The sequence below is a fragment of the Phoenix dactylifera genome, chromosome 1 (assembly GCF_051530095.1).
Source record: "Phoenix dactylifera cultivar Ajwa chromosome 1, Ajwa_hap1_PhDact_Kaust_v1.1, whole genome shotgun sequence".
NCBI lineage: Eukaryota > Viridiplantae > Streptophyta > Magnoliopsida > Arecales > Arecaceae > Phoenix > Phoenix dactylifera.
The window spans coordinates 11,720,335-11,743,196 of NC_143190.1; the positions used below are offsets into that span (position 1 = coordinate 11,720,335).

At 47.8% G+C, this 22,862-nt stretch overlaps 1 protein-coding gene across 5 annotated transcripts; it reads right to left on the reverse strand.

Annotated features, from left to right (window-relative positions):
• Positions 1-433: 433 nt before the first annotated feature.
• Positions 434-21,126, reverse strand: LOC103710160 (uncharacterized). Of its 5 annotated transcripts, XM_088720894.1 has the most exons (5): positions 20,772-21,120; positions 20,580-20,690; positions 19,446-19,514; positions 16,309-16,364; positions 434-739 (listed from the first exon to the last, which is right to left on the reverse strand). In XM_088720894.1, the coding sequence occupies exons 1-5, from the start codon at positions 20,928-20,930 to the stop codon at positions 736-738; spliced, it is 399 nt and encodes a 132-aa protein (XP_088577020.1). In that variant the 5' UTR covers positions 20,931-21,120; the 3' UTR covers positions 434-735. The 5 variants fall into 5 exon arrangements, with proteins under 5 accessions (XP_088577020.1, XP_008793999.1, XP_026661652.1 ...); XM_008795777.5 differs by lacking the exon at positions 16,309-16,364 and having other exon boundaries at positions 20,772-21,108; XM_026805851.4 differs by lacking the exons at positions 434-739; positions 16,309-16,364 and adding an exon at positions 756-1,071 and having other exon boundaries at positions 20,772-21,115.
• Positions 21,127-22,862: the final 1,736 nt, after the last annotated feature.

Sequence of the window (22,862 nt, forward strand, 5' to 3'; positions counted from 1 at the left end):
TTAAAACAAGAAGCTAAGATTGGTGGGATGATGACTATCATTTATTTTAATTGATAATGGATGCCACTATTATATAGGACTAATCTCTAATTGGGACTTCAATAGACTGCAAATAGTAAATTGGCTCAACTCCCCCTCCAAATTGACTGTGGACTGTAAACAGTGTTGGGTCAACAGGTCAAGTAATAGGCCAGAAGCCTAAATTGAACCATATAACAATCGGATCAGATCAGGTTGGGTTAAATCAGAACTTAATAAACAAGATCCAATCTGAAATGTAGAACAAATCCAAATTTCAAACCTGATACAACCCCATGGGTCCATAAATCAAGTCTAAATTGAGTCTAAGCAGGTTGGTTTGGGTCAGGTCGGGTCATGGGTCAACCTGACCCATTTGCGTCCTTAACGGAAACAATTGGCATGAACATTGTCATCCATCGAAACACTATTTAATAAAAGCACAATAACTTGCTGCACAAAGTTGCCATCAGGTTTTCTGCACAGTAAGATGAGAAAAAATTAGCAGCTTAACATACATTTTCATTGCAAGCGTACAGATGTAGCCATTAATCAGCCGCATAGCAAGTACTATCAACTGATTCCTCTGCATCAACTCCAGTACCCAGTACTCCCAAAATGAGGCTAACCAGAACTAGAATTCGGATACCAGTACAAACAACATCTGGGCCTAGCGATCTTGAAATGATGCATTCATTAGGTTAACTGCTGAATCCATCATCTACAAAAGAAAAGAGCATGTAATCAACAGTAACGGTATTGGGCCAACATAGATAGGCAAATTAAGTACATTAAACACATTAATTAGCGTGTATGGTGGTGGAAATTCCTTGCACATTACATGGCCATAATGGATTCTTTACCAAAATTACGAAAATAAAAGAATAACAAGTAAGCTGGATTAAGTACAACTAAAAGATGTCATGCCCTTTTTTTCCTTTCGGAGAAAATATAAGATATTAGAGCTTAGATGTTTTAATACAAAAAATCCTCGGCAAATTTTGTACAGAAGCAACAATTTGTTTCTAAATTGAACAATTAAGTGCTTCAAACCTGAAAAAAAAAAACTTTGTACGGTTAAATTCTAGTAAGTATGATTCACCTAACTTTTCCTACATCTAGAACCAACATAATGCAGAAAGCGCACACAACAAAATTAAGATTGCATTATTACCAAAAAACACCATATTGGTCATCCATATACTATAAGCCACCAAAACTGGTCTGGGAAAAAAAAATCATAATATAAAGTAATAGAAGGTTTAAGCAAACAGATCAACTAATTGAAAAGCGAATGGTGGACACATAATGGCTGGCGTATTTCATGGCAAACAACGGATAACAGGTGCCAAATACTGGAGATGGGCTAGTAAAACATATTAATATTTTTCTTACTTCAGTATCAAAAAGCATAATTTACATCAATTTCCAAAAAATAATAAAAAATATAAAGGACAGCTGTAAAACATCATCCACCGAACAACATCGGTATAATGTAAAGGTCAACAATGTAATGACATAATATTACCATCCATCGAACTAATAACATCAGCCATAAGATGAAGATGTCCACAATCATGTAATATCAACCATAAAGTAGACATATCCATAATCACATAGCATCAATCAAAGAAGAAACATGTCCAATCAGAAACAGGTCCTGCTAGCTATAAAATAAAATGCACCTTGAGTCTATAGTGCACCACTAAAGCAGGTCTTCTCGCACTAAACCTGGTTCAATCTTGGTTCCTAGATGGGAAAACATCAGAGGTGTTTTGCCAAATTAGCACATGTGATTTCTACCCTTGCAGATTCAGGCCATCTTTTTTTCTGCAGACATAGCTAATTCTAGAATTTTCATTTGCTTTTGTTGAGCCATTTAATAAAAGAATATGCACATTCCCTACATGGAAAAAGAAAAAAGTTCATCTAAGTATTCAACTAAGGATTGTCATCCAGCCCTAAACTGCCCGATTCAAGGCATTTCGAACCATTCTAGGCCAGAACTAGGTAGGATGCACTATCAAGTCAAGAGAAGACCCGACCTGGCATGAATCGACCCGAACCGAGCAAAACCACCTGGTTCTGCTCAATTCAACGTGTTCGGATTGTTTCAGGCCAATCCCACCCTTAATAATTGAGAGAAGGCATTAAGAAGATCTCTTGTGCCTTCTTAGCCCTCCCACGACCAATTTTTCATTTTCCTACAAAAACAATAAAACAATGTATAAGGGACGATCAACACAAATTTCATCTAAAATCCAACTCTAAGCAAGTAAATCTCCTCCTTCGCTTCCCTCTCCCATCTTTTCCTTGAAGCCTTAAAAAAGAAACAAAAAAAAAGAAAATGAGGAAAAATTATTCCAAAATTTTGTATCTATCATGATTTCATGATATGTTATAGATCTTAAGAATAACTACATAGTATTACAAAAATCAAAATTTTTCGTTCATCGGATAACTTTTTACATTAAAAATATATTTTTTAATTAAATAATAATAATAAGTAAATAATGTTTAAAAAAACTCTGGAAATTAGTAGCATGCTTGCTATCTCAATTTGATAGCAATTAATTTAAATTTGGGCATAATCATGGCAATGGTAACCTAAGCACAAATTTAAATAAATTTGAAAAATAAGTGGTAATTAGTGCTTACCCATGGACTGAAAAATATATGTAACACCTCTAGTATGATGCTACACTAGAATTAAAAGTAATTTTTTAGATATTTCTCTAAAGCAGAAATTGAATCTTAGACATTTCTTCAAAATATGATTTCAGCCATTATCTTCCCAAGGAGAGCATACCTAGACTTCCAAAAACATGTTCCCAAAAAGAGAAGAAAAGAAGTGGATCGAATAGTGAAGATTTGGATGGGTTGTGTTGCTGGAAATTGGACCCGGGGGCTACCGCGAAGCCGGGGAAGGAGGAGCTTCGCCGCAGGGACGGTGGTCGGCGGCGCGCCGACTGGTGATGTCCTCCTGGAGGGGTGTAAGTCCTGCAAAAAGCCGGTGGCCGGGCTCCCCGGCGCCGGCCCTCCGATGCTTAAGTCAGAGGGGGCAGATATGTGGAGAGAGCAAGGAAGAGAGTATATGGAGAAGACAGCAGGAATATTTGGATAAGATGAAGAAGATGAAGAGGATGATATCCTCCATTGTGTCTGTGTTGTTTGCTTCTTTTCACCCGGTCCAGGAGGGTTCTGTCCGGGGGCCCCCTTTCCCTTCTCCCAGGTTTTCTTTTATAGAAGGGGATTACGTTATCTGGGAGGTGGCAGGGGAATTTGTCTCTTTTCGTCATAATTGGGCATGATTTGGCCCATTAATGGCGTAGTGGAGAACGGGACCGAATCAGACCAGAACCAGGGAGTTGTCATGGTCGATCGGACCTGTTGGAGTGGTTGAACCGCCGGCTGTGGTGGGCCTGGGGTCTGTGGATGGTAAGTGCATTTATTACCGAATGAACCGACGGTCAGGGAGAGCCATACGCTTTGATGGTTCAGCGATCCGGAGATCGTCTTGAGCCGTGTTCATTAAATGACTGAGTGCATTGGAGACTTGAGGGAGTCTCATGCATTAATGGCAGGTCGTGCCGAATACCTGCGGAGATCTTATGCCTTGATGGCTTGGAGATAGTGGCAGGTTGTAGTAGAGTCGCGTGTATAGCCGCCGGACCTTTCGAGAAAGCTTGGCGGGGAGGAGTATTAGTTAAGGCATCGGCTCCGCAAGGGTGCCGAGCCGAGTTGGTCGCCCAGAGGGGCGCCCTGTGGCGGGGTTGCTTCTAGTACTTCTGGTCGACGCCCTTTGGGCGAGCACCTTCTAGCCGAGCGCCTCTATTTGGCGCTTTGTCTCTGGTCGGCGCTTCCTAGTTCGAGCGCTTCTCTGGTCGGCGTCTTCTGGTCGGCTCTTTCTAGCCGAGCATCCCTACTTGGTTATTTTGGTTGGGCGCCTCTTGGCGCTCTCTCTGGTCGGCGTCCTTTAGTCGAGCGCCTTTCCGGTCGGCGTTCTCTAGCCGAGCGCCTCCGTGGCGGTATGACTTGGGGTTTTTCCCCCAACACTACCCCCCGACTTCCGAGTTCCAGTTGGCTAACAGTTGGAGCGTGGGAAGTAGCTTCAGTTGGGTCATTACGGATTCCGAAAATCATAATTTATTGCGTATTTTGAATTATCGAGCGCTTTGAGGTGCCTTTAATAGGCGGCGTCTCTTCTTTCCCGAAAAGTCTCATTATTGGGACACTTTTTGCGAAGCGTCCTCGCGTCGTGGGCTCATGATGGGGCCGCACGATCCGATGGGGCGCTTCGGCGTCCGAAGCGCTAGCCCTAATTAAATGCGTCGTTCTGTCTTTTGGACCGACACGCGTCGCCATCTAAACAGGATACAGCGTTTTTCTCGCTGATCCGGGCCGCTGGGGAGGTCTATTTAAACTCTCCCCTGGCCCTCTGTCCTCTTTCTATTGCCTTCTGCTTCTAGCTTTCTTCCTCTCAGCCTCTCTCAGTCCGAAGTTCCATTCTCCGGCATTTTCCCCAGGTCGTCCTTCTTTTTTGATTTCTTTTTCTTTTTTGCAATGGGTTCTCTTCCCAGTGAGGTCGAGTCCACCATGAGCATCCTGAAGGTCGAAATGACCGAAGAGTGGTTTTTCCCTCTTCAGGGGTTCCGTTTGGAGCCCGCCAGGCGAAAGGATCGGATAACCGATCCTCCGGTAGGCCGGATTGGAGTGCACCTGGAATCACTCTGGGCCGGCCTCCGATTTTCTCTTCACGGCTTCGTGAATGAGTTGCTGACGGTATGCCAGTTGGTTCCGGCGCAACTCACTCCGAATGCCTGGAGGACAGTGATGGGCTTCCTGTCACTGTGTTTACTGCAGGGGATTCCGACCTCTGTCAACGTTTTCCGGCAACTTTTTATCTTTAAGTCGAATCCGGGAGACGGGGAGTGGCTTTACATCGCCCTTCGGGCGGGTCGGCCGCTCTTTCATGGTGCCCCCTCGTCCATTCATGGCTGGAAGGAGAAATTCTTCTTCCTTGGTTCTGCACAGTCCTGGGGGTTTGACCCCCGGTGGGGACCGGCTCAGCTCAAGTCCATCAACAAACCCCCCAGACTTTCTCCACGTGAGCAGGGGATCCTCGACGCCATCCGCAGCCTCGGGGACGGCATCTTACTGAACGGCCTCATATGTGAGGACGCTTTAGTGAACGTGGGCTTGAGCTCGGCACGTCCCCACGGTAAGGGTAGTTACAGTGTCTCTTTTTATTTCCTTACTGTTCTAATGTTCTAATCCTGTTCGCCTTTGCAGATATCGCAAAAATGGTGACGAAAAGCGAAGTCCTCTACGCCCGCTTCCAGAAGAGGGCAGCCGAGCTCTCGGGCGAGCCCACCGAGCCGAGGAAGAAACAGAAGGTCTCGGCGACCCCAGCGCCCCCGGCGGCAGCGGTGGCCGAGGCGGGTCCTTCTCGCCCCGCTCACTCCGAGGCGGGCCCTTCTCAGCCCGCGCGCCCCGAAGCTGGTCGGAGGGAGGGCGCAGATTCCGGGGGCTCGGGCTCCAGAGGAGCCTCGGTGGCGCCCCCATGCCCAGCGCCTTTAGCGCAGATTCCTGGTCGGCAGGACGCTTCAGTTGCCGACCAGGGGAGGAGTTCCGCGGGTCCCGTGCTTGCACGCCCCGCTATAGTTGTGCGGCGGTCAAATCAGCCGCTCGTTCGACCCCAACCCCCTAGCTCCGAGCTGGAGAGCAGTCAGGGAGCCTTGGGGTCAGCTCCATCCAGGTCAGCTGATGCTGACCTTCCGGGCCCATCAGGCTCGGGGGAACGGGTGCCCCTCGCACCCACCTGGTCGGTATTCGAGGGTGATTCAGCCCTCGAAAACCCTCGAGTAGCGCGTGAGATATTCCGGGTCGCGCTGCTCCCAGCCGACCGGGCCGCGATGCAGTCCATGAGCTACAATGCTTTCATGGACATTACCCGCTGCAACGCCGTCCGGGTAAGTAAAATTCTCCACCTGTGTAATCTGTATAAGTTTTCTACTAGTGGCGCCTTATATTTTTCTTTTCGTCTCTTTTACAGCATTTGCACGAGACGGAGATGCTGATGCACCTAGTCCAAGAATACCGGGAGAAGGCCCGGAGGTGCCAGCGCGGTTATGACGAGGCCCAGGCGAGGTACCTAGCCGCCGAGGCGAAGTACCAAGCCGCCGAGGCCGAACGTCAGGTGCTCCAGGAAAAAGTTGGAGCATCCGAGGAGGGAGTTCGAGCTCTTACCGCAGAGCTCGACGAGGAGAAGGGCGCGCATGCACTGGCGAGGTCCGAGCTGCGCGCCGCAGAGGCTCGGTTGGCCCAAGCCGAGGAAGCGCTGGCCTCCCGTGAGCAGGAGGTGGGGAATGCCCGCGTTCGCCACTTAGAGCTCGAGCGGGAGCTAAAGGACCTCGAGCGGAAGGCCACCTATCATGAGGCTCGGGAGCTCGAGGCTCGGGAGCAAGCCCAGAGCGCGGTGGCGCTCTTTCGCAAGTCGGAGGAGTTCCGCGACCTCCTAGCAGAGGAGGGCGTGAATGGGCTGATCCAGGGCTTCCGGGATTTCCGCAACCAGCTGCGGCGGCTCCTCCCGGATTTTGATGTAAACCTGCTCCAACCGGGAGCAGGAGTCGAAAGGCCGGAGGCGGAGGCGGAGGCAGAAACTCCGGGGGCCGACCAGGGAGGTCTGGCCGAGGCGGCCGGAGCCGTCCCCGAAGTTGCCGAGGTCGCCTCCGAGACTATTCCTATCGCTGTCGAGGCCGAGGAGGTCCCGGCTATTGAGCCCGCCGCCCCCGACACTGCCGAAGCCGAAGCGGTCGAGCTCGAGCCTTAATGTAATTTTGTTGTTTTTAGGTCGGGACGGTCCCCACATTTGTAAGGGCCGAGCCCGAATCCTTGTAGCCTACGGGCCTTTTTAAAATGAATACATATTTTTGGAAACTATTCTGTTATAGTCCCAAGTTTTTCTGCTCGGATCTATTTTAGGCTCCAAGGACATGGGCTCTATGGCCTCTAATTTCGCCCGCCACAGGGTTTGGGTTTAGGTTCAGCTTGCCGAGCTTCATTGCTCAGTCTTTTGATCAGCGGCATAACAACGCTTATGCCAAAGGGATTTGGGCTCGGAGAGTCTTTCCGAGCTTAGTCCAGAATTCGACCGAGCCCTAAGGCGGTCTCTAGGACTTAAATTTTAGCGCAGTTAGTGAACTCTGGGTCCGAGCCTTGAGTTATCGGGGCGGACCAGATTCTTTTCCAACAAATGGGTTGAATACTCGTCAGCTTGTGACGGGGATTCACCATAGTATAATAGTTTGGTGTCGTGAGCATTCTTTCGCCGAGGCGATTGAAAATGCTCTTCTGCTCAGAGTCCGTTCTTTAAGGACGTCGGCAGAGATCCGAGGACAATAGATAATGTAGAAACGTTAATGTAAAAACATAAATGGGTACCTTGTACCGTGAGCGTCCCTGTGCCGAGGCGACAAAAGACGCTCCTCTGCTCGGGGTCCGTTCTTTGGGGACGTCGGCAGAGAAATCCAAAAGCAGATAAGATAATGTAAAAATATTAAATAAATGGGTACCTTGTACCGTGTGCGTCCTTGCGCCGAGGCGACTGGAGACGCTCCTCTGCTCGGGGTCCGTTCTTTGGGGACGTCGGCAGAGAAATCCAAAAGCAAATAAGATAATGTAAAAATATTAAATAAATGGGTACCTTGTACCGTGTGCGTCCTTGCGCTGAGGCGACTGGAGACGCTCCTCTGCTCGGGGTCCGTTCTTTGGGGACGTCGGCAGAGAAATCCAAAAGCAGATAAGATAATGTAAAAATATTAAATAAATGGGTACCTTGTACCGTGTGCGTCCTTGCGCCGAGGCGACTGGAGACGCTCCTCTGCTCGGGGTCCGTTCTTTGGGGACGTCGGCAGAAAAATCCAAAAGCAGATAAGATAATGTAAAAATATTAAATAAATGGGTACCTTGTACCGTGTGCGTCCTTGCGCCGAGGCGACTGGAGACGCTCCTCTGCTCGGAGTCCGTTCTTTGGAGACGTCGGCAGAGAAATCCAAAAGCAGATAAGATAATGTAAAAATATTAAATAAATGGGTACCTTGTACCGTGTGCGTCCTTGCGCCGAGGCGACTGGAGACGCTCCTCTGCTCGGGGTCCGTTCTTTGGGGACGTCGGCAGAGAAATCCAAAAGCAGATAAGATAATATAAAAATATTAAATAAATGGGTACCTTGTACCGTGTGCGTCCTTGCGCCGAGGCGACTGGAGACGCTCCTCTGCTCGGGGTCCGTTCTTTGGGGACGTCGGCAGAGAAATCCGGCGATGGAGAACGAGCCGAGCTCGTCGGCTGAAGCCGGCGGACAGCGAGCCGAGCTCGTCTTGGTCAATGAAGACCGCATCCCAACGCATCGGGGCATCCCGATAAACCGGGGCATCTCGACGTCTCGAGGCATCCCGGCCGAGGTCGGGGTAGGAGCGCGAGCCGAGCTCGTCCGGTCAGAGAGGACCGCTACTCAATAGCCGATGGAGCACGAGCCGAGCTCGTCCGGTCAGAGAGGACCGCTACTCGATAGCCGATGGAGCACGAGCCGAGCTCGTCCGGTCAGAGAGGACCGCTACTCGATAGCCGATGGAGCACGAGCCGAGCTCGTCCGGTCAGAGAGGACCGCTACTCGATAGTCGATGGAGCACGAGCCGAGCTCGTCCGGTCAGAGAGGACCGCTACTCAAATGCATCGGGGCATCCCGATAAACCGGGGCATCTCGACGTCTCGAGGCATCCCGGCCGAGGTCGGGGTAGGAGCGCGAGCCGAGCTCGTTGGTTGATGGAAAGCGCACCACGAACTCACGGACATCTTCATGGAGTCCACGCAGGTACTCCACCATCCCGAGGCATCGAGGCATCCCAACCGTGGTCAGGGAAGAAGAATAAACCTGATGCCATGAGATAATCAGGAGAATTGGTGAGCTCGGAATAAGTTCGCAAACCATCAGTTTATTGTGAAATGAAATTCATAGAATGAAATTCAATAGTTGAATAATGGGGAACCCCTTAGGGTTCTACTGGTGGTACACGCGGAGATTTTCAGAGCTCCAACTCCGCGGGATGGGAGTTCCGTCTAGGGACTCTAGCTTATAAGTCCCGGGTCGGCGGATGCGCGTGACTCGGTATGGTCCTTCCTAATTCGGGGCCAGCTTCCCTTGCTCAGTTGGTCGGGAGGCTTCAGCTCTTCTGAGGACAAGGTCCCCTGGTCTGAAAGATTTGACTTTGACCCTGGCGTTGTAGTACTGAGCTGTCTTTTGCTGGTACCTTGCCATACACACTCGGGCGGCCTCCCTTGTTTCCTCGATCAGGTCGAGGTTGCCTCTGAGCTGCGAAGAGTTGGAGCTGGCATCATGGTGCTCGACTCTTGGAGAGGGGAGCCCAATCTCTAGTGGAATGACGGCCTCCGTCCCATATGTTAGGTTGAAGGGGGTCTCGCCGGTGGGGACGCGGAACGTGGTCCGGTAAGCCCACAGGACATTGTACAGGTCTCCGACCCATTGTCCTTTAGATTTGTCGAGCCTGGCTTTGAGACCCTGCAAGATAGTACGATTTGTTACCTCGGTTTCTCCGTTTGTCTGAGGATGCGCGACCGAGGTGAAGCGGTGGTCAATGCCAAGCTCGGAGCAGAACTCTCTGAAATGGATGTTGTCGAACTGGCGACCGTTGTCAGAGATAAGGATGCGGGGAAGCCCGAATCTGCAAATGATGGACTTCCAGACAAAATCCCGCATCTTCTGCTCGGTGATCCGGGCGAGGGGCTCGGCTTCTACCCACTTTGTGAAGTAGTCGATGGAGACGACCAGGAACTTCCTTTGCCCGGTGGCCAGTGGAAATGGCCCTAGAATGTCAATTCCCCACTGGGCAAAGGGCCAAGAGGAGCTGATAGAGGTCAAAGGAGCCGAGGGCCGGCGCTGAACATTGGCGTTCCTTTGGCACCGGTCGCATCTTTGGACGAAATCCATAGCATCCTTCTGGAGTGTCGGCCAATAATATCCTTGGCACAGAATTTTATGGGCCAATGCTCGCCCTCCCAGATGGTTTCCACAAATCCCTTCGTGGACTTCGCGCAGGGCATAATTAGCTTCCGTTGGGCGAAGGCATCTGAGGAGGGGAGAGGTGAAGGATCTCCGATAGAGCTTTCCCTCGTGTAGTATGTACCGGGTGACGAGGCGCTTGATTCGGCGAGCCTCTCGTTCATCAGCGGGGAGGGTTTCGTCTTGCAGATAGCTGATGAGTTCATCCATCCAGCTTGGCTTGAACTCGGTGCAGAGGGTCTGCTCGGGCTCGTCTGTGCTGGGCTTTTGGAGATATTCCAGTACTGCCTCTTTGGGAAGCTCGCTCATGCGAGAGGACGCCAGCTTTGATAGCTGGTCGGCCCTGAGGTTCTCCGACCTGGCAACATGTTGAATATGAAAGGATTCCAAGGTCGAGACGAGATCCCGTACCTTCTGAAGATACTTCTGCATGGTCGGGTCTCTGGCTTCGAAGCCGCCCACAATTTGGTTGACGACGAGCTGAGAATCACTGAAGGCCTTCAAGTCCTTCACTCCTAGCTCTTTGGCTAGCTTAAGCCCGGCGACAAGTGCCTCATACTCCGCCATGTTGTTTGAAGCAGGAAATTCGAGGCGCAAGGTTTGCTCGGCGACCACCCCCTCCGGGCTGGTGAGGATAAGTCCCGCTCCGCTACCCCCCGAGTTTGAAGAGCCATCGACATGCAGAGTCTATGTCAAACTCGGGGTCTGCTCCACCGGTGGCTCAGGTTCAGGCTCGACCTCATCCGGTATGGTGCACTCGACTATAAAGTCTGCGAGTGCTTGTGCTTTGATCGCCGGTCTGGACCGGTACTCGATGTCGAATTCTCCGAGCTCAGTGGCCCATTTAGTGATCCGACCCGCACGATCTGATCTCTGCAGGATCTGCTTGACTGGCTGGTCAGTCAGCACAGCCACTGTATGAGCTTTGAAGTAGGGTCGGAGCCTCCGAGCCGAGATGACCAAAGCATAGGCGGTCTTCTCAAGCTTGGAGTATCGGGTCTCAGCGTCCCTTAAGACCCGACTGGTATAATATACTGGCTTCTAGAGTTTGCCCTGCTCTCGAACCAGGACCGAGCTTACTGCTACAGGGGAGACAGCTAGATACAAGTAGAGGAGCTCACCCTGTTGAGGCTTCATGAGCAGGGGAGGGGAAGCCAGTAGGTGCTTGAGCTCTTCAAAAGATTGCTGGCACTCGTCCGACCACAAAAAGTTCTTCGGCTTCTTGAGGGCTGCAAAGAATGGAAGGCAGCGCTCGGCCGAGCGGGAGATGAATCTCCCGAGGGCTGCCACTCGGCCCGTGAGCCGCTGTACCTCTTTGACCGTCCTGGGAGGCGTCATCTCTTAGAGGGCTCGGATCTTCTCTGGATTAGCCTCAATTCCTCGTTGTGTAATGATGAAGCCGAGGAATTTGCCGGAGGTGACCCCGAATGCACATTTAGCTGGATTGAGCTTCATCTGGTACTTTCGGAGTGTGGAGAATGCTTCATTGAGATCGGCTATGTGGTCTTGCGCCACCTTGCTTTTCACCAGCATGTCATCCACGTAGACCTCCATGTTTCGGCCTATTTGGTTTTTGAAGATTCGGCTGACCAGCCTTTGATAAGTTGCCCCGGCATTTTTCAAGCCGAATGGCATTACCTTGTAGCAGTAGGTTCTCCCGTCGGTGATGAAGGCTGTCTTTTCCTCATCTTCCGGCGCCATGCAGATCTGGTTGTATCCGGAAAAGGCGTCCATGAATGCCAGCAGCTCGTGACCCGAGGTGGAGTCCACGAGCTGGTCGATGCTGGGGAGTGGAAAGCTGTCCTTCGGGCAGGCTTTATTCAGGTCGGTATAGTCCACGCACATACGCCACTTCCCACTGGCTTTCTTGACGAGGACCACATTGGCGAGCCATTCCGGGTAGGATATCTCCCGGATGAAGCCGGCTTCAAGGAGCTTGCCGACCTCCTCGGCTGCTGCTCGTTGTCGTTCAGGGGCGGCGCCTCGCTTCTTTTGTCGCACGGGCTTGCAGGTTGGCTTCACCTGAAGCCGGTGGACCATGACCTCCGGATCTAACCCCGGCATGTCTGCAGGCGACCATGCGAAGACATCCATATTGTCCCGTAGGAAGTTGACGAGGCGACTCCTCTCATGTTCGCCAAGGCCAGAGCCGACCTGCACGGTTAGCTCGGAAAAGTTCTCTCGTAGGGGAACTTGAATTAACAACTCACCAGGCTCTACCCGCTCTTTCTGGGGGTTGACCCGTGCCTCCATAATTTCAGTCGAGGGCTGGTCAGTCGTTGGGGCAGGCACCTCGGCTGGTCGTCTTGCCTCGTGGGTCGCTAGGTAGCATCGTCTTGCCACCATTTGGTCCCCTCGAACTTCACCGACTCCCTGGCTGGTAGGGAATCGCATCAGCAGGTGGTGAGTTGAGACCACTGCTCGGAGGGCGTTGAGTCCTGGTCTTCCGAGGATGGCATTGTAAACCGAGGGCAGGCGTATTACAAGGAAGCTCATACCCACGGTACTTTCACGAGGGGCGAGCCCGGCTGTGACCAGAAGGTCGATCTCGCCCTCTACTGGGACTGAATCCCCAGTAAATCCAACTAACGGAGCATTCATCCTCCGTAGCTGTTCTTTTGTCATCCTCATTTTACAATAAGCACCAAAATACAAAACATTCGCCGAGCTTCCATTATCGACCAAGATGCGTTTTACATCAAATTTGTTTATGACCATGGAGATGACCACAGCATCATCATGGGGAGTTTCGACTCCCTCTAGATCATCTTCTGAGAAGGAGATGGCTTCAGAGGTGCGCGGGCGCTTCGAGGAGGCTTCTTCCCCTGAGGCTTCTCCAGCCGAGGTCCCACCTCGGATAGTGTTGATGACGCCGGCGATGGGCCTGTTGGCATTTGAACCTTCAGGCTGTGCTGCTCCTTCGGCTGGCTTCTTTCCTTCACGCCAGCCTTGCACAAACCGATCGAGCACCCCTCGGCGGATGAGTGCTTCGATCTCATTTCGGAGCTGGTAACACTCCTCGGTATCATGGCCGTGATCCCGGTGGAAACGGCAATACTTCCGGAGATCACGCCGGATTCTGGTGTCTGGCTTCGGAGGTGGGAGCCGGATGCAATCCCGACTCTCAATCTCCATGAGGATTTCAGCCCGAGGAGCATTGAGGGGAGTGTATCTTTCATACCTCCCTTCGGGTGCACGGGCCTGCAGTGGGAACCTCGGGCGGAGTGGTGACCTCTGCTGTGGCGGTCCCCTTAGCCGGGGTGGACTCTTCGGGCGGGACGGATTCTTAGCTCGTCGCGGAGACGGGCTTCTGGGCTGGCCGCGCTCCTCGCGGCGTCTTTTCTTGGGGTTCTGCTCGGTCCCGCCCCGCCTAACTGCCACGGCCTCTTCTGCCTTGGCGTACTTCCGCGCCCGAGCGAACATTTCGGTGAGGTCCGCAGGAAAATTCTTCTCAATCGAGAAGAAGAATCTGTAGGATCGGGCTCCAGTTTTCAACGCCGACATGGCGATTGACTGGTCAAGCTCCCGGACCTCCCATGTTGCAGCGGTGAACCGGTCCAGGTACTCCTTGAAGGATTCTCCCTCCTTTTGTTTAATGTCGAGGAGGGAGTCGGATGTCCGCCGCTGGGGCTGGCTGGCGGCAAAGTTGCCAGCAAATTGTCTGCCAAGCTGCTCAAAGGAAGAGACAGTACTCGGCTTCAGCCCGGTAAACCAAAGCCGGGCTGGTCCTCGGAGTGTCGCCGGGAAAGCTTTGCACATCATGGCCTCCGAGGCTCCTTGTAGGGCCATTAAGACCCGGTAACTCTCCAGGTGGTCAAGGGGATCAGCCTTGCCGTTGTAGGGCTCCACCTGGGGCATCTTGAACCGTAGCGAAACCGGTTCATCTTCAATCTCCGGGGAGAAGGGCGACTTCGTAGTAAACTCAAAGTCGCCATCGCGCCCCGATTTCCTGCCATGGAGTGCCTGGATTTGGCGCTCCAGCTTCTCGACCTTCCTGTCGAGTTCATCGTTCTGGAGGATTGCTGCAGCGGTTCGCTCGGGTGCAGGTTGCCCTGGAACCGACTCAGCTTCTGAAGGTTGTGGCCAGCCTCCATGGCCTCTGACGGGGTGCTCTCTCCAGAGGGAGGCCTGGACTTGAGAGTCCTGACCTCGAAGGGGAAGTCCGCTTGCAGGAGGCTCCGGTTGGACTGGAGCCGGAGGAGGCGGTGCCGTTGGGATGCCCCTGGGTTGCAGGCTTTGGACAGCGGTGGCCAAGGCCTGCACCTGTTGCACCAGGGCATCGAATTGCTCCGGCCGAACTTGATGAACTGACTCAGCCGGAGGTGGTGAGTTCCGGACGGAATGCTCAGGACTGGGTGGAGGACGTCGAGAGGCGTTGGAAGCCCCTTTGCTTCTTAGCTTCATGGCAGCGAACTCGGGCCCTTCCTCTAGCGCCAACTGTTGCTGGAAATTGGACCCGGGGGATACCGCGAAGCTGGGGAAGGAGGAGCTTCGCCGCAGGGACGGTGGTCGGCGGCGCGCCGACTGGTGACGTCCTCTTGGAGGGGTGTAAGTCCTGCAAAAAGCCGGTGGCCGGGCTCCCCGGCGCCGGCCCTCCGATGCTTAAGTCAGAGGGGGCAGATATGTGGAGAGAGCAAGGAAGAGAGTATATGGAGAAGACAGCAGGAATATTTGGATAAGATGAAGAAGATGAAGAGGATGATATCCTCCATTGTGTCTGTGCTGTTTGCTTCTTTTCACCTGGTCCAGGAGGGTTCTGTCCGGGGGCCCCCCTTCCCTTCTCCCAGGTTTCCTTTTATAGAAGGAGATTACGTTATCTGGGAGGTGGCAGGGGAATTTGTCTCTTTTCGTCATAATTGGGCATGATTTGGCCCATTAATGGCGTAGTGGAGAACGGGACCGAATCAGACCGGAACCAGGGAGTTGTCATGGTCGATCGGACCTGTTGGAGTGGTTGAACCGCCGGCTGTGGTGGGCCTGGGGTCTGTGGATGGTAAGTGCATTTATTACCGAATGAACCGACGGTCAGGGAGAGCCATACGCTTTGATGGTTCAGCGATCCGGAGATCGTCTTGAGCCGTGTTCATTAAATGACTGAGTGCATTGGAGACTTGAGGGAGTCTCATGCATTAATGGCAGGTCGTGCCGAATACCTGCGGAGATCTTATGCCTTGATGGCTTGGAGATAGTGGCAGGTTGTAGTAGAGTCGCGTGTATAGCCGCCGGACCTTTCGAGAAAGCTTGGCGGGGAGGAGTATTAGTTAAGGCATCGGCTCGGCACCCTTGCCGAGCCGAGCTGGTCGCCCAGAGGGGCGCCCTGTGGCGGGGTTGCTTCTAGTACTTCTGGTCGACGCCCTTTGGGCGAGCACCTTCTAGCCGAGCGCCTCTATTTGGCGCTTTGTCTCTGGTCGGCGCTTCCTAGTTCGAGCGCTTCTCTGGTCGGCGTCTTCTGGTCGGCTCTTTCTAGCCGAGCATCCCTACTTGGTTATTTTGGTTGGGCGCCTCTTGGCACTCTCTCTGGTCGGCGTCCTTTAGTCGAGCGCCTTTCCGGTCGGCGTTCTCTAGCCGAGCGCCTCCGTGGCGGTATGACTTGGGGTTTTTCCCCCAACAGGTTGAATGTGATGAGTTGTACAGTAAAGGAAAAGCAGCAACTCATGAGAATTAAATGGCATGGCAACAGGCTTTGACACCTAGGAAGAATTGGAAAGGAAGGCTATTGTTTTGAATATCTAATGCAGCAGGATATTGCTATGAGAGAAAGGTAGGTTATTATTGTGAAAACTTGAAGAAACACAGAAAAAATGCGGCCCCTCTACTTTAGCCAATGGTGTCATTCACTTAGTAATGCGAGGTACATATCAACCAGGCGAAACCTGAAATCTTATTCTCATGTTCAAATGGGAAAATATTTAGACTATGGTTGCATGGAGGGGCCAATTTGGTTGAATATGCATAAATATCTGAAGTGAACTTCAGGGGAAGCAAGTTTCAAAGTACAGCATGAGAAGAATTATCTCACAGAAGTGATAGAAATGCATTAGTCCGCAACAAGCCACCAACAATGGCTAAATAAGTCAAAAAGGTCCGAATAGGACCACTTTTCAAAATCAATTTTTGAGGGGTGATTTGAATTTCCTTTTCTCCCTATTAACTGAAGCCAATTCTTGAAAGTAGGAAGCAAATATATAAGAGTTACGAGTCACTTGACTTACATCTGTCCAAACTCTCGGGATTGGACCACCAACATCACTTGCATGACTCGAGAGTACTTTCATGCAACCAAACAAATTCCAATGTAAGCAATGAAGCACCAGTACTTCACTAGAAGCAGAATTTTTTAAGAAATATTCACAAAATTACAATTCTACTTAGATCATATCTGCTTAACTTAGCACTGTTAAGAAATTTAGATTGGACCATTGAAGGGCATAGGAGCATAGGCAGATACAAGTTTTCAGCACCGGTGAAGCAGCTAAAGCAGAAGATTCCACAACTAAATCTAATGGCAAGATAAGCCAAAAGTGACACCAAGATAGAAGCATCTAGCAGTTACATTTTCCATTGCTATAGGAACCTGAATTCAGCATTTTCCTCATGGCATCTCAAGTGGTTACTTTCTTTGCACTTTGCACCATATCAGCTGAGAGAATGAGAAAGAAAAAGATGATTGCTTGATTTCAGCTAAATCAAAAGGTGTTCCATGCTAAGACAGAACAATCCTTGAAATTCCTAATGTCAATAAAAGAATGATGTAGAATAAAGCAAAGGATATCAGAAAGCCACTCGGTCCTTATTGATAAACTATCTTACTGAATATTGGGAGGCAAAACCATTCAGCTGCCCAAAAAGATTGTAATCTACAAGAACAGAAACATTCTTTAGCAAGAAATTGTTCATCAGCAAACAATGGAACCAAGGGTAATATTCATGGCATTGCAACAGTTTTGGCACTGGTTCAAGATAGGTATAAAAAATGAAGCTAGGATGTTATTCAGGTAGCGGCGCAGTTCAAACATCAAAAAAGTCTAAACAAAAGGATCACTCCACTAGAAGTTGAAGAGAAAAAGGAACTTACGAACATTGGTAAGCAGGATTCTACGACCTGTCCCAAACTGGGTGGTTCGGGCTACACCAAACCTAACTGACCAAGAACCAAAATGGTTTGGCCTTCAAAATCCCTTAGGAACCCCGACCTCTTCATGTATTCATTCTCACTTTCTCTCCTTCCACCATGAATCGAAGCTTCAAAGCCCTACCACGCTGTTGCTAGAGGCTCCACCGGTACGCCGACGCCATCGCCAACGGTCGACACCCTGTACACCTCTCTCTCTCTCTCTCTCTCTCTCTCTCTCTCTCTCTCTCTCTCTCTTCCTCCCTCCCTCTCCGCCCTCTCCCTCTCCCTCTCTGCCCTTTGTCTTCTCTCCATACCGCTAGTTCACCTCCTTCTAGGCTTAGGGTTAGGGTTTTCTCCCTCTCTCCCCTCTCTTTCTCCTGATCCTTCATCTCCGTTACACCTCGACTCAGTACAACATATAGTGGTATCATGCCAAATTGGTAGCCAACCGATACGACCCTCAGTACCGGTTTGGCAAACTTTGTTGATAAGAGACCATAGATTTAGTAATCCATGAGACAGGAAGGAGTTGTAGATTTTAATGCAAATGTAATAGATTTAGTACAAATGATATATGTTTTTAAGATGAACAATATATGTAAATGCAAGTTGGAAAACACACAATATGCCATTTCCACGAAGTTAGATTTCAAGATAGAGAGAAAGGAGCATTTTAGATAGCATGGTTAATTAATTTAGCCGGATTAGTTTGAGGTACTGGCATTAGACATGTATTAACATACATATGACTACTATATGTCAAAAACTATAAATACTTCTATGTGAGGAATCTTGATAGAGAGAGAGAGAGAGAGAGAGACTTGAACTTGTCCTAACAAAATGCCAAAGAATCCAAAAAAATTTGCATGCTTTTGTTACTTCTACCACAGTGGACTTGAATATCTAACGAGTACATAAGAAAATCTAGGAACATATTTATAAGACATTGATGACATTTAGATAGAATTACCGTGGATTCATATCCTAACAGATCAATTATGTTTATAATACATACCTCATTTTGTGTTAATTACGCCCTTTCCCAGCATAGTTAACTATAGATGTTTTCATGGATTTAGACATGACCTGACTCTTAATTCATGGAGAATTACATAGCACTTGCTGCCAAGGAACACCATACCATATCGAACTAAACAGTACGGGGCGTATCGTACCATACTGATCCAGTACCAAGATGCAGTACAGGGATGTACCGACACTCGGTACGCTAAATCGGCTCCAGTATCGGGCGCACTGACACAGTAACAAGGTGGCACCAATACAAGGCCCAGTACCGAGACGGCATACCTTGCTTGCAACACTTTTACCACCCCAAAGATTGATAATATACATGCATACATATATGCATGCATGCATAATATTCATACATATGTATATATGCGAACATCCTGCCCGGTATATAGTTGGTTGGTCAGACCTTAACTTAAAATTTGGGTTATTTGACACTGCATGCTAGTAGGCAACAACTCTTCCAGCATCCAACAAGCAAATATAGGGAATACACAAATCATAGAAGATAAGTGTAGTCCAATTCTCCATTAGCTTAACAGTTAAATATAAAGGGCATTCGCATGTCAACTGCCCAATCGAATTAGGCAGACATTGGCTCCCTACCAATATCAGTCACAATGCTTAAGTCAATATTCATGTTATCATATATGTATATAAGAAGCACATACTTGAAATGAGTATATCAAAGTAATCAACATTTGAAAGCTCATAGTATTGGCAGACAAAAGTTTTACCACCTGACCATTTGGCAGAATGTTTTTAAGTTCATATAGAAGATTGTCAGAAGTATAAAACATCTTCTACCTCAAGAATTAGTTTTGTCTAGCAGACTTATTGTATTCAAGTATGAAGTGAAGATGCATTTTTTCCCATTCACAACCTTAAATACTTCCCGTCCATGTCACCTAATCACACTCCTCTTTACTAGTATGATTAGTAAATCTTTTGTACTAGTATGAATAGTAACAATGCTTTTTATGGTGGAAAATATTGACTTGTCAACAGAAATGGACAAAGTTGAGAGGTAACTAATTCAACAAAGAGCTCTGCAATCATTTAGCTACTAAATGTTTTGTTCTTTTCCAATCTTATTCCTTACACTGTAGATATTATTTGACCAAGATATGCACTGAAAAAGATATGCATGAAACATTTATTATCATATAATATTGCAAGAAAAATATAGTTGAACTGCATAGTTACCTTTCCAATGTTCTGCAGTTCTCGTCCAACAGGTTCCATAAATTTGAAGTTAATTTCAATAGGCCAGACCTGCATACAGTTGAACACGTAATGGTACTGCCCAGAACTGCACTAAGAATGCTCAAGAATAAGGAAAAATTTTTCAGAAGCATCAAGAAAGGGGGAAGTTCTAAGTAATGATACCAGACCCATAAGGCATATAAACTATTTGCCAAACAATTAGAACTATACATTATACAAGAACAACCTTGACAGGCCCTACAGACAAAATAAGTCTGTGGCAGCTGTTCTATGTTCTGTTCTCAAATCTGGAAATTGTGCTCTTTATTATGTGAAACATTATACAAGAATGTTATCAAAAAGGAAATTTACAATATGAACAAATCAAGACATAAATAATGAAAAACTCTCATAAATCAATACACAGAGCTAAAATAAAAAAATGTTGGACAAAGAAAGAAAAATGACAACACAAAGTACTAATGGCATATAAAAAAGCTTGCTCTTGGAAGTTGCATGCAGTCGAATCACTAAAAACACCAATACAAAGCAAAATACAGAAGAAATTCAAAACCTTTTCAATCATTAAAAACATGGTTGTTCTACGAGCAACTAAAAAGGGGTCCAAGAACCCTCCAAAAAGAGTAAGAGGCCAATGGCTTGTCATCCTGCATTCATGTCCAACAGCATTGATCTACCAGGTCCATGGACAGAAAATCCTAAAGTTACAGCACTGGAGTTGTGATTTTAGTAGCACACGGAAGATTTTCTTTTCCTGCGATGGAAAAGAATAAGAGAAAACCATTAAAACAATTCAATTCCTTAAAAATTGTTCTGCAGATCACCCAATACCAATAATTCCACCACCAACTGTAGCACTTGAGTTACAAGTTTACGAGCCTATAGAAGGTTTTGTTTTTCTGGGATGGAACTAAGAAGCAAAATCCCTTCAAGCAATTCAATTCCTTCAAAACTGCTTCAAGAATCACAAGACTAACAATAACCCCAACTCCTTGGTGACCAAATGATAAAATTCAGTGACCGATCATATTCTTTTTAATGAACACATTTTTCACAATCCACTCGCACATCTATCTTCAAAAGACGGAAACTTTAGGATTTGTAGAGTTAAACCTTCAATCCGAGCAACTTCACAGGAGTAGCCAGCCCGGGAACGATGCAGTCGGGCCCCGCCGCCTCCAGCTTCGCCTCCATCGCGACCCCTTCGCCAATTGGATCGGGGCGCTAAGAACAAGAACAAGAACACCAAATCAGATAGAATCGAAGAGAGAAACCAAGAAACGGAGAAGGGAACGTCCGGATTACCTTCATGACGGCGAGGGCGTAGGAGGTGTTAGGGTTCTGCGGGAGGCGGAGGACGGGGTTCTGGTGGATTCTGGGGACGGGCTTCAAGCCGGCAGGGGAGGCCCTCCACGGGACGTCGTCGGCAAGCAGCGCTCCCTTGGAGGCGGCGACCGACGCCATGGGAGTTTGTCTTCGAACTTCGACGGATTAGAGGCTAGAAGCCGGGCTGGGCTTAAATACTTTCCTGAGGATGGACACGGGTTATGTGGTGTACGACATGCGAGGGAAAGGATAATTGCGGAGGGTGTCCCGAAGGGATCGTGGTTGTATCTTTGAATCCTTCCTACACATAAATCCATCGTTGGATCATCCATCGGCCACTTTTGAGATCTGTAAAAATAAACAAGCGATATGATTAGAATATTTTGAGATCTATGCAGTAGGTGATTCAACACTGATCTTTCATGCAAAAGATTAAAATAGAAAATTTGCTTGGTTGGAGGATTAGGATGAGAGAGGTTGAGATTGGGGGTGTTTGGTTGGTTGATGCAGGTGAAGATCATCCATTGAATTTTTTTCTTTTTCATATATATTCCTTTTCGTTCTAAATTTTTTATATTAGTTTATAGGCTTTTGATTGAGCATCTCTATCAAAAGGTTGATTTGCTAGCTTAAAGTTAGGTGGGAAGTCCATTTGTTGGGCACATAAATTTATTACAAAGGTATAGCTAAGAGCAATCATCTTGGTAGGAGTGTCCTGCAACAAAATGCAATTGTAGAAATTTTGCTATGCTAGATTTACATTATCTTGAAGAAAATAAAATTGCGTAGGTTAATTTCTTTTCAAACATAATGGAAAAGAAAGAGACTATAAATACCTTGCATGAGTCCAGAATGCGAGATGAAAAGTCATAATTTAATAGTCAAAATATCAAAGGTTAATATTAGTCTCATGTTGGAGTCATGCATTAACGGACACAATGACAACATAGTTTATCCTAATCGAGTATTTACAAATCAAGCAAGCTTTCCAATAATTGGTTAATATCTGATAATGTCCTAATCCAGCATTAGTTGTATGAGCGACCTTTAAATGAGACAGCAGCATAAAACATAGACATGTATTTAAATGAGTTGCATGAGTGGCCTTGATGGATCTACAATATATATAAAGCTAACAAAATAATAAAGACAGAGACATGTTTGCAATAAACTTATGTTAACATATACTTCTCTTCATAAAACATGGGTTTATTAATTCTCTATATACGGCATTGTTAAAAGTCAGCTATCCACAACGGGAAAAACACGCCTCTCTCACTTAACATGAATCAAACATAGCCATTCAAAGCCACTTTAAAAGAGATGGAGTGATAGAGTCGAGTTTGTGGAGGAAAGAAATGTAACAGGTTTTCTTACACTTGTAGGTCCAGCACTTCTCTTCACACCACATGGTGAAGGGAAACTGGAGAAGAAAAAATAGATAAAAAAATAGTGACCTTGCAAAAAAAAAACGTCCAACAAGACAACCCCTAAATTCCAATTTTTCAAATTGTTTGTTCAACACCTCTTTTCTAGAAGCATTAAAAAAAAGCTACTTTGAAAGAAGATTCGGCAAATATAATTAGGTAGATTAAGTGCCATGCTAGGGCTGGCGATGCGCATCCACCGTTGTAGAGCATTCGTAACCTGTTGAAAGATTGTGTGGTCTTTCAGATTATCCAAATACATCGCGAGGCGAATGGAATTACTAATTGAGACGTACCGTTTGTTGCACAATATTCTGAGTCTGAAGTTGTATAATTATGAGTCTTCACCATCCTCTCTCCACTACTTCTTTCTATTTGATTTTTTTTTAGATGTATCTATATTAGGATGGTGCGTTGTATTCGGCTTATCAAAAATAATTGTCAAGAAATTGCCCATTTAGTAACACGAGAAATTCTACGGTAAGAAAAAATTGGTGGCTCGCAACGTATAAAGTCGGATCATGGGTTACCATATTAGCATTCCATAAACAAAGAAAATTTATGTGACATAAAGTATTTTTCAAAAAAAAAAGTATTTTTTAAGTATTTTAGAATTTTTTGTTTGTCGATTTTACTAGATGTA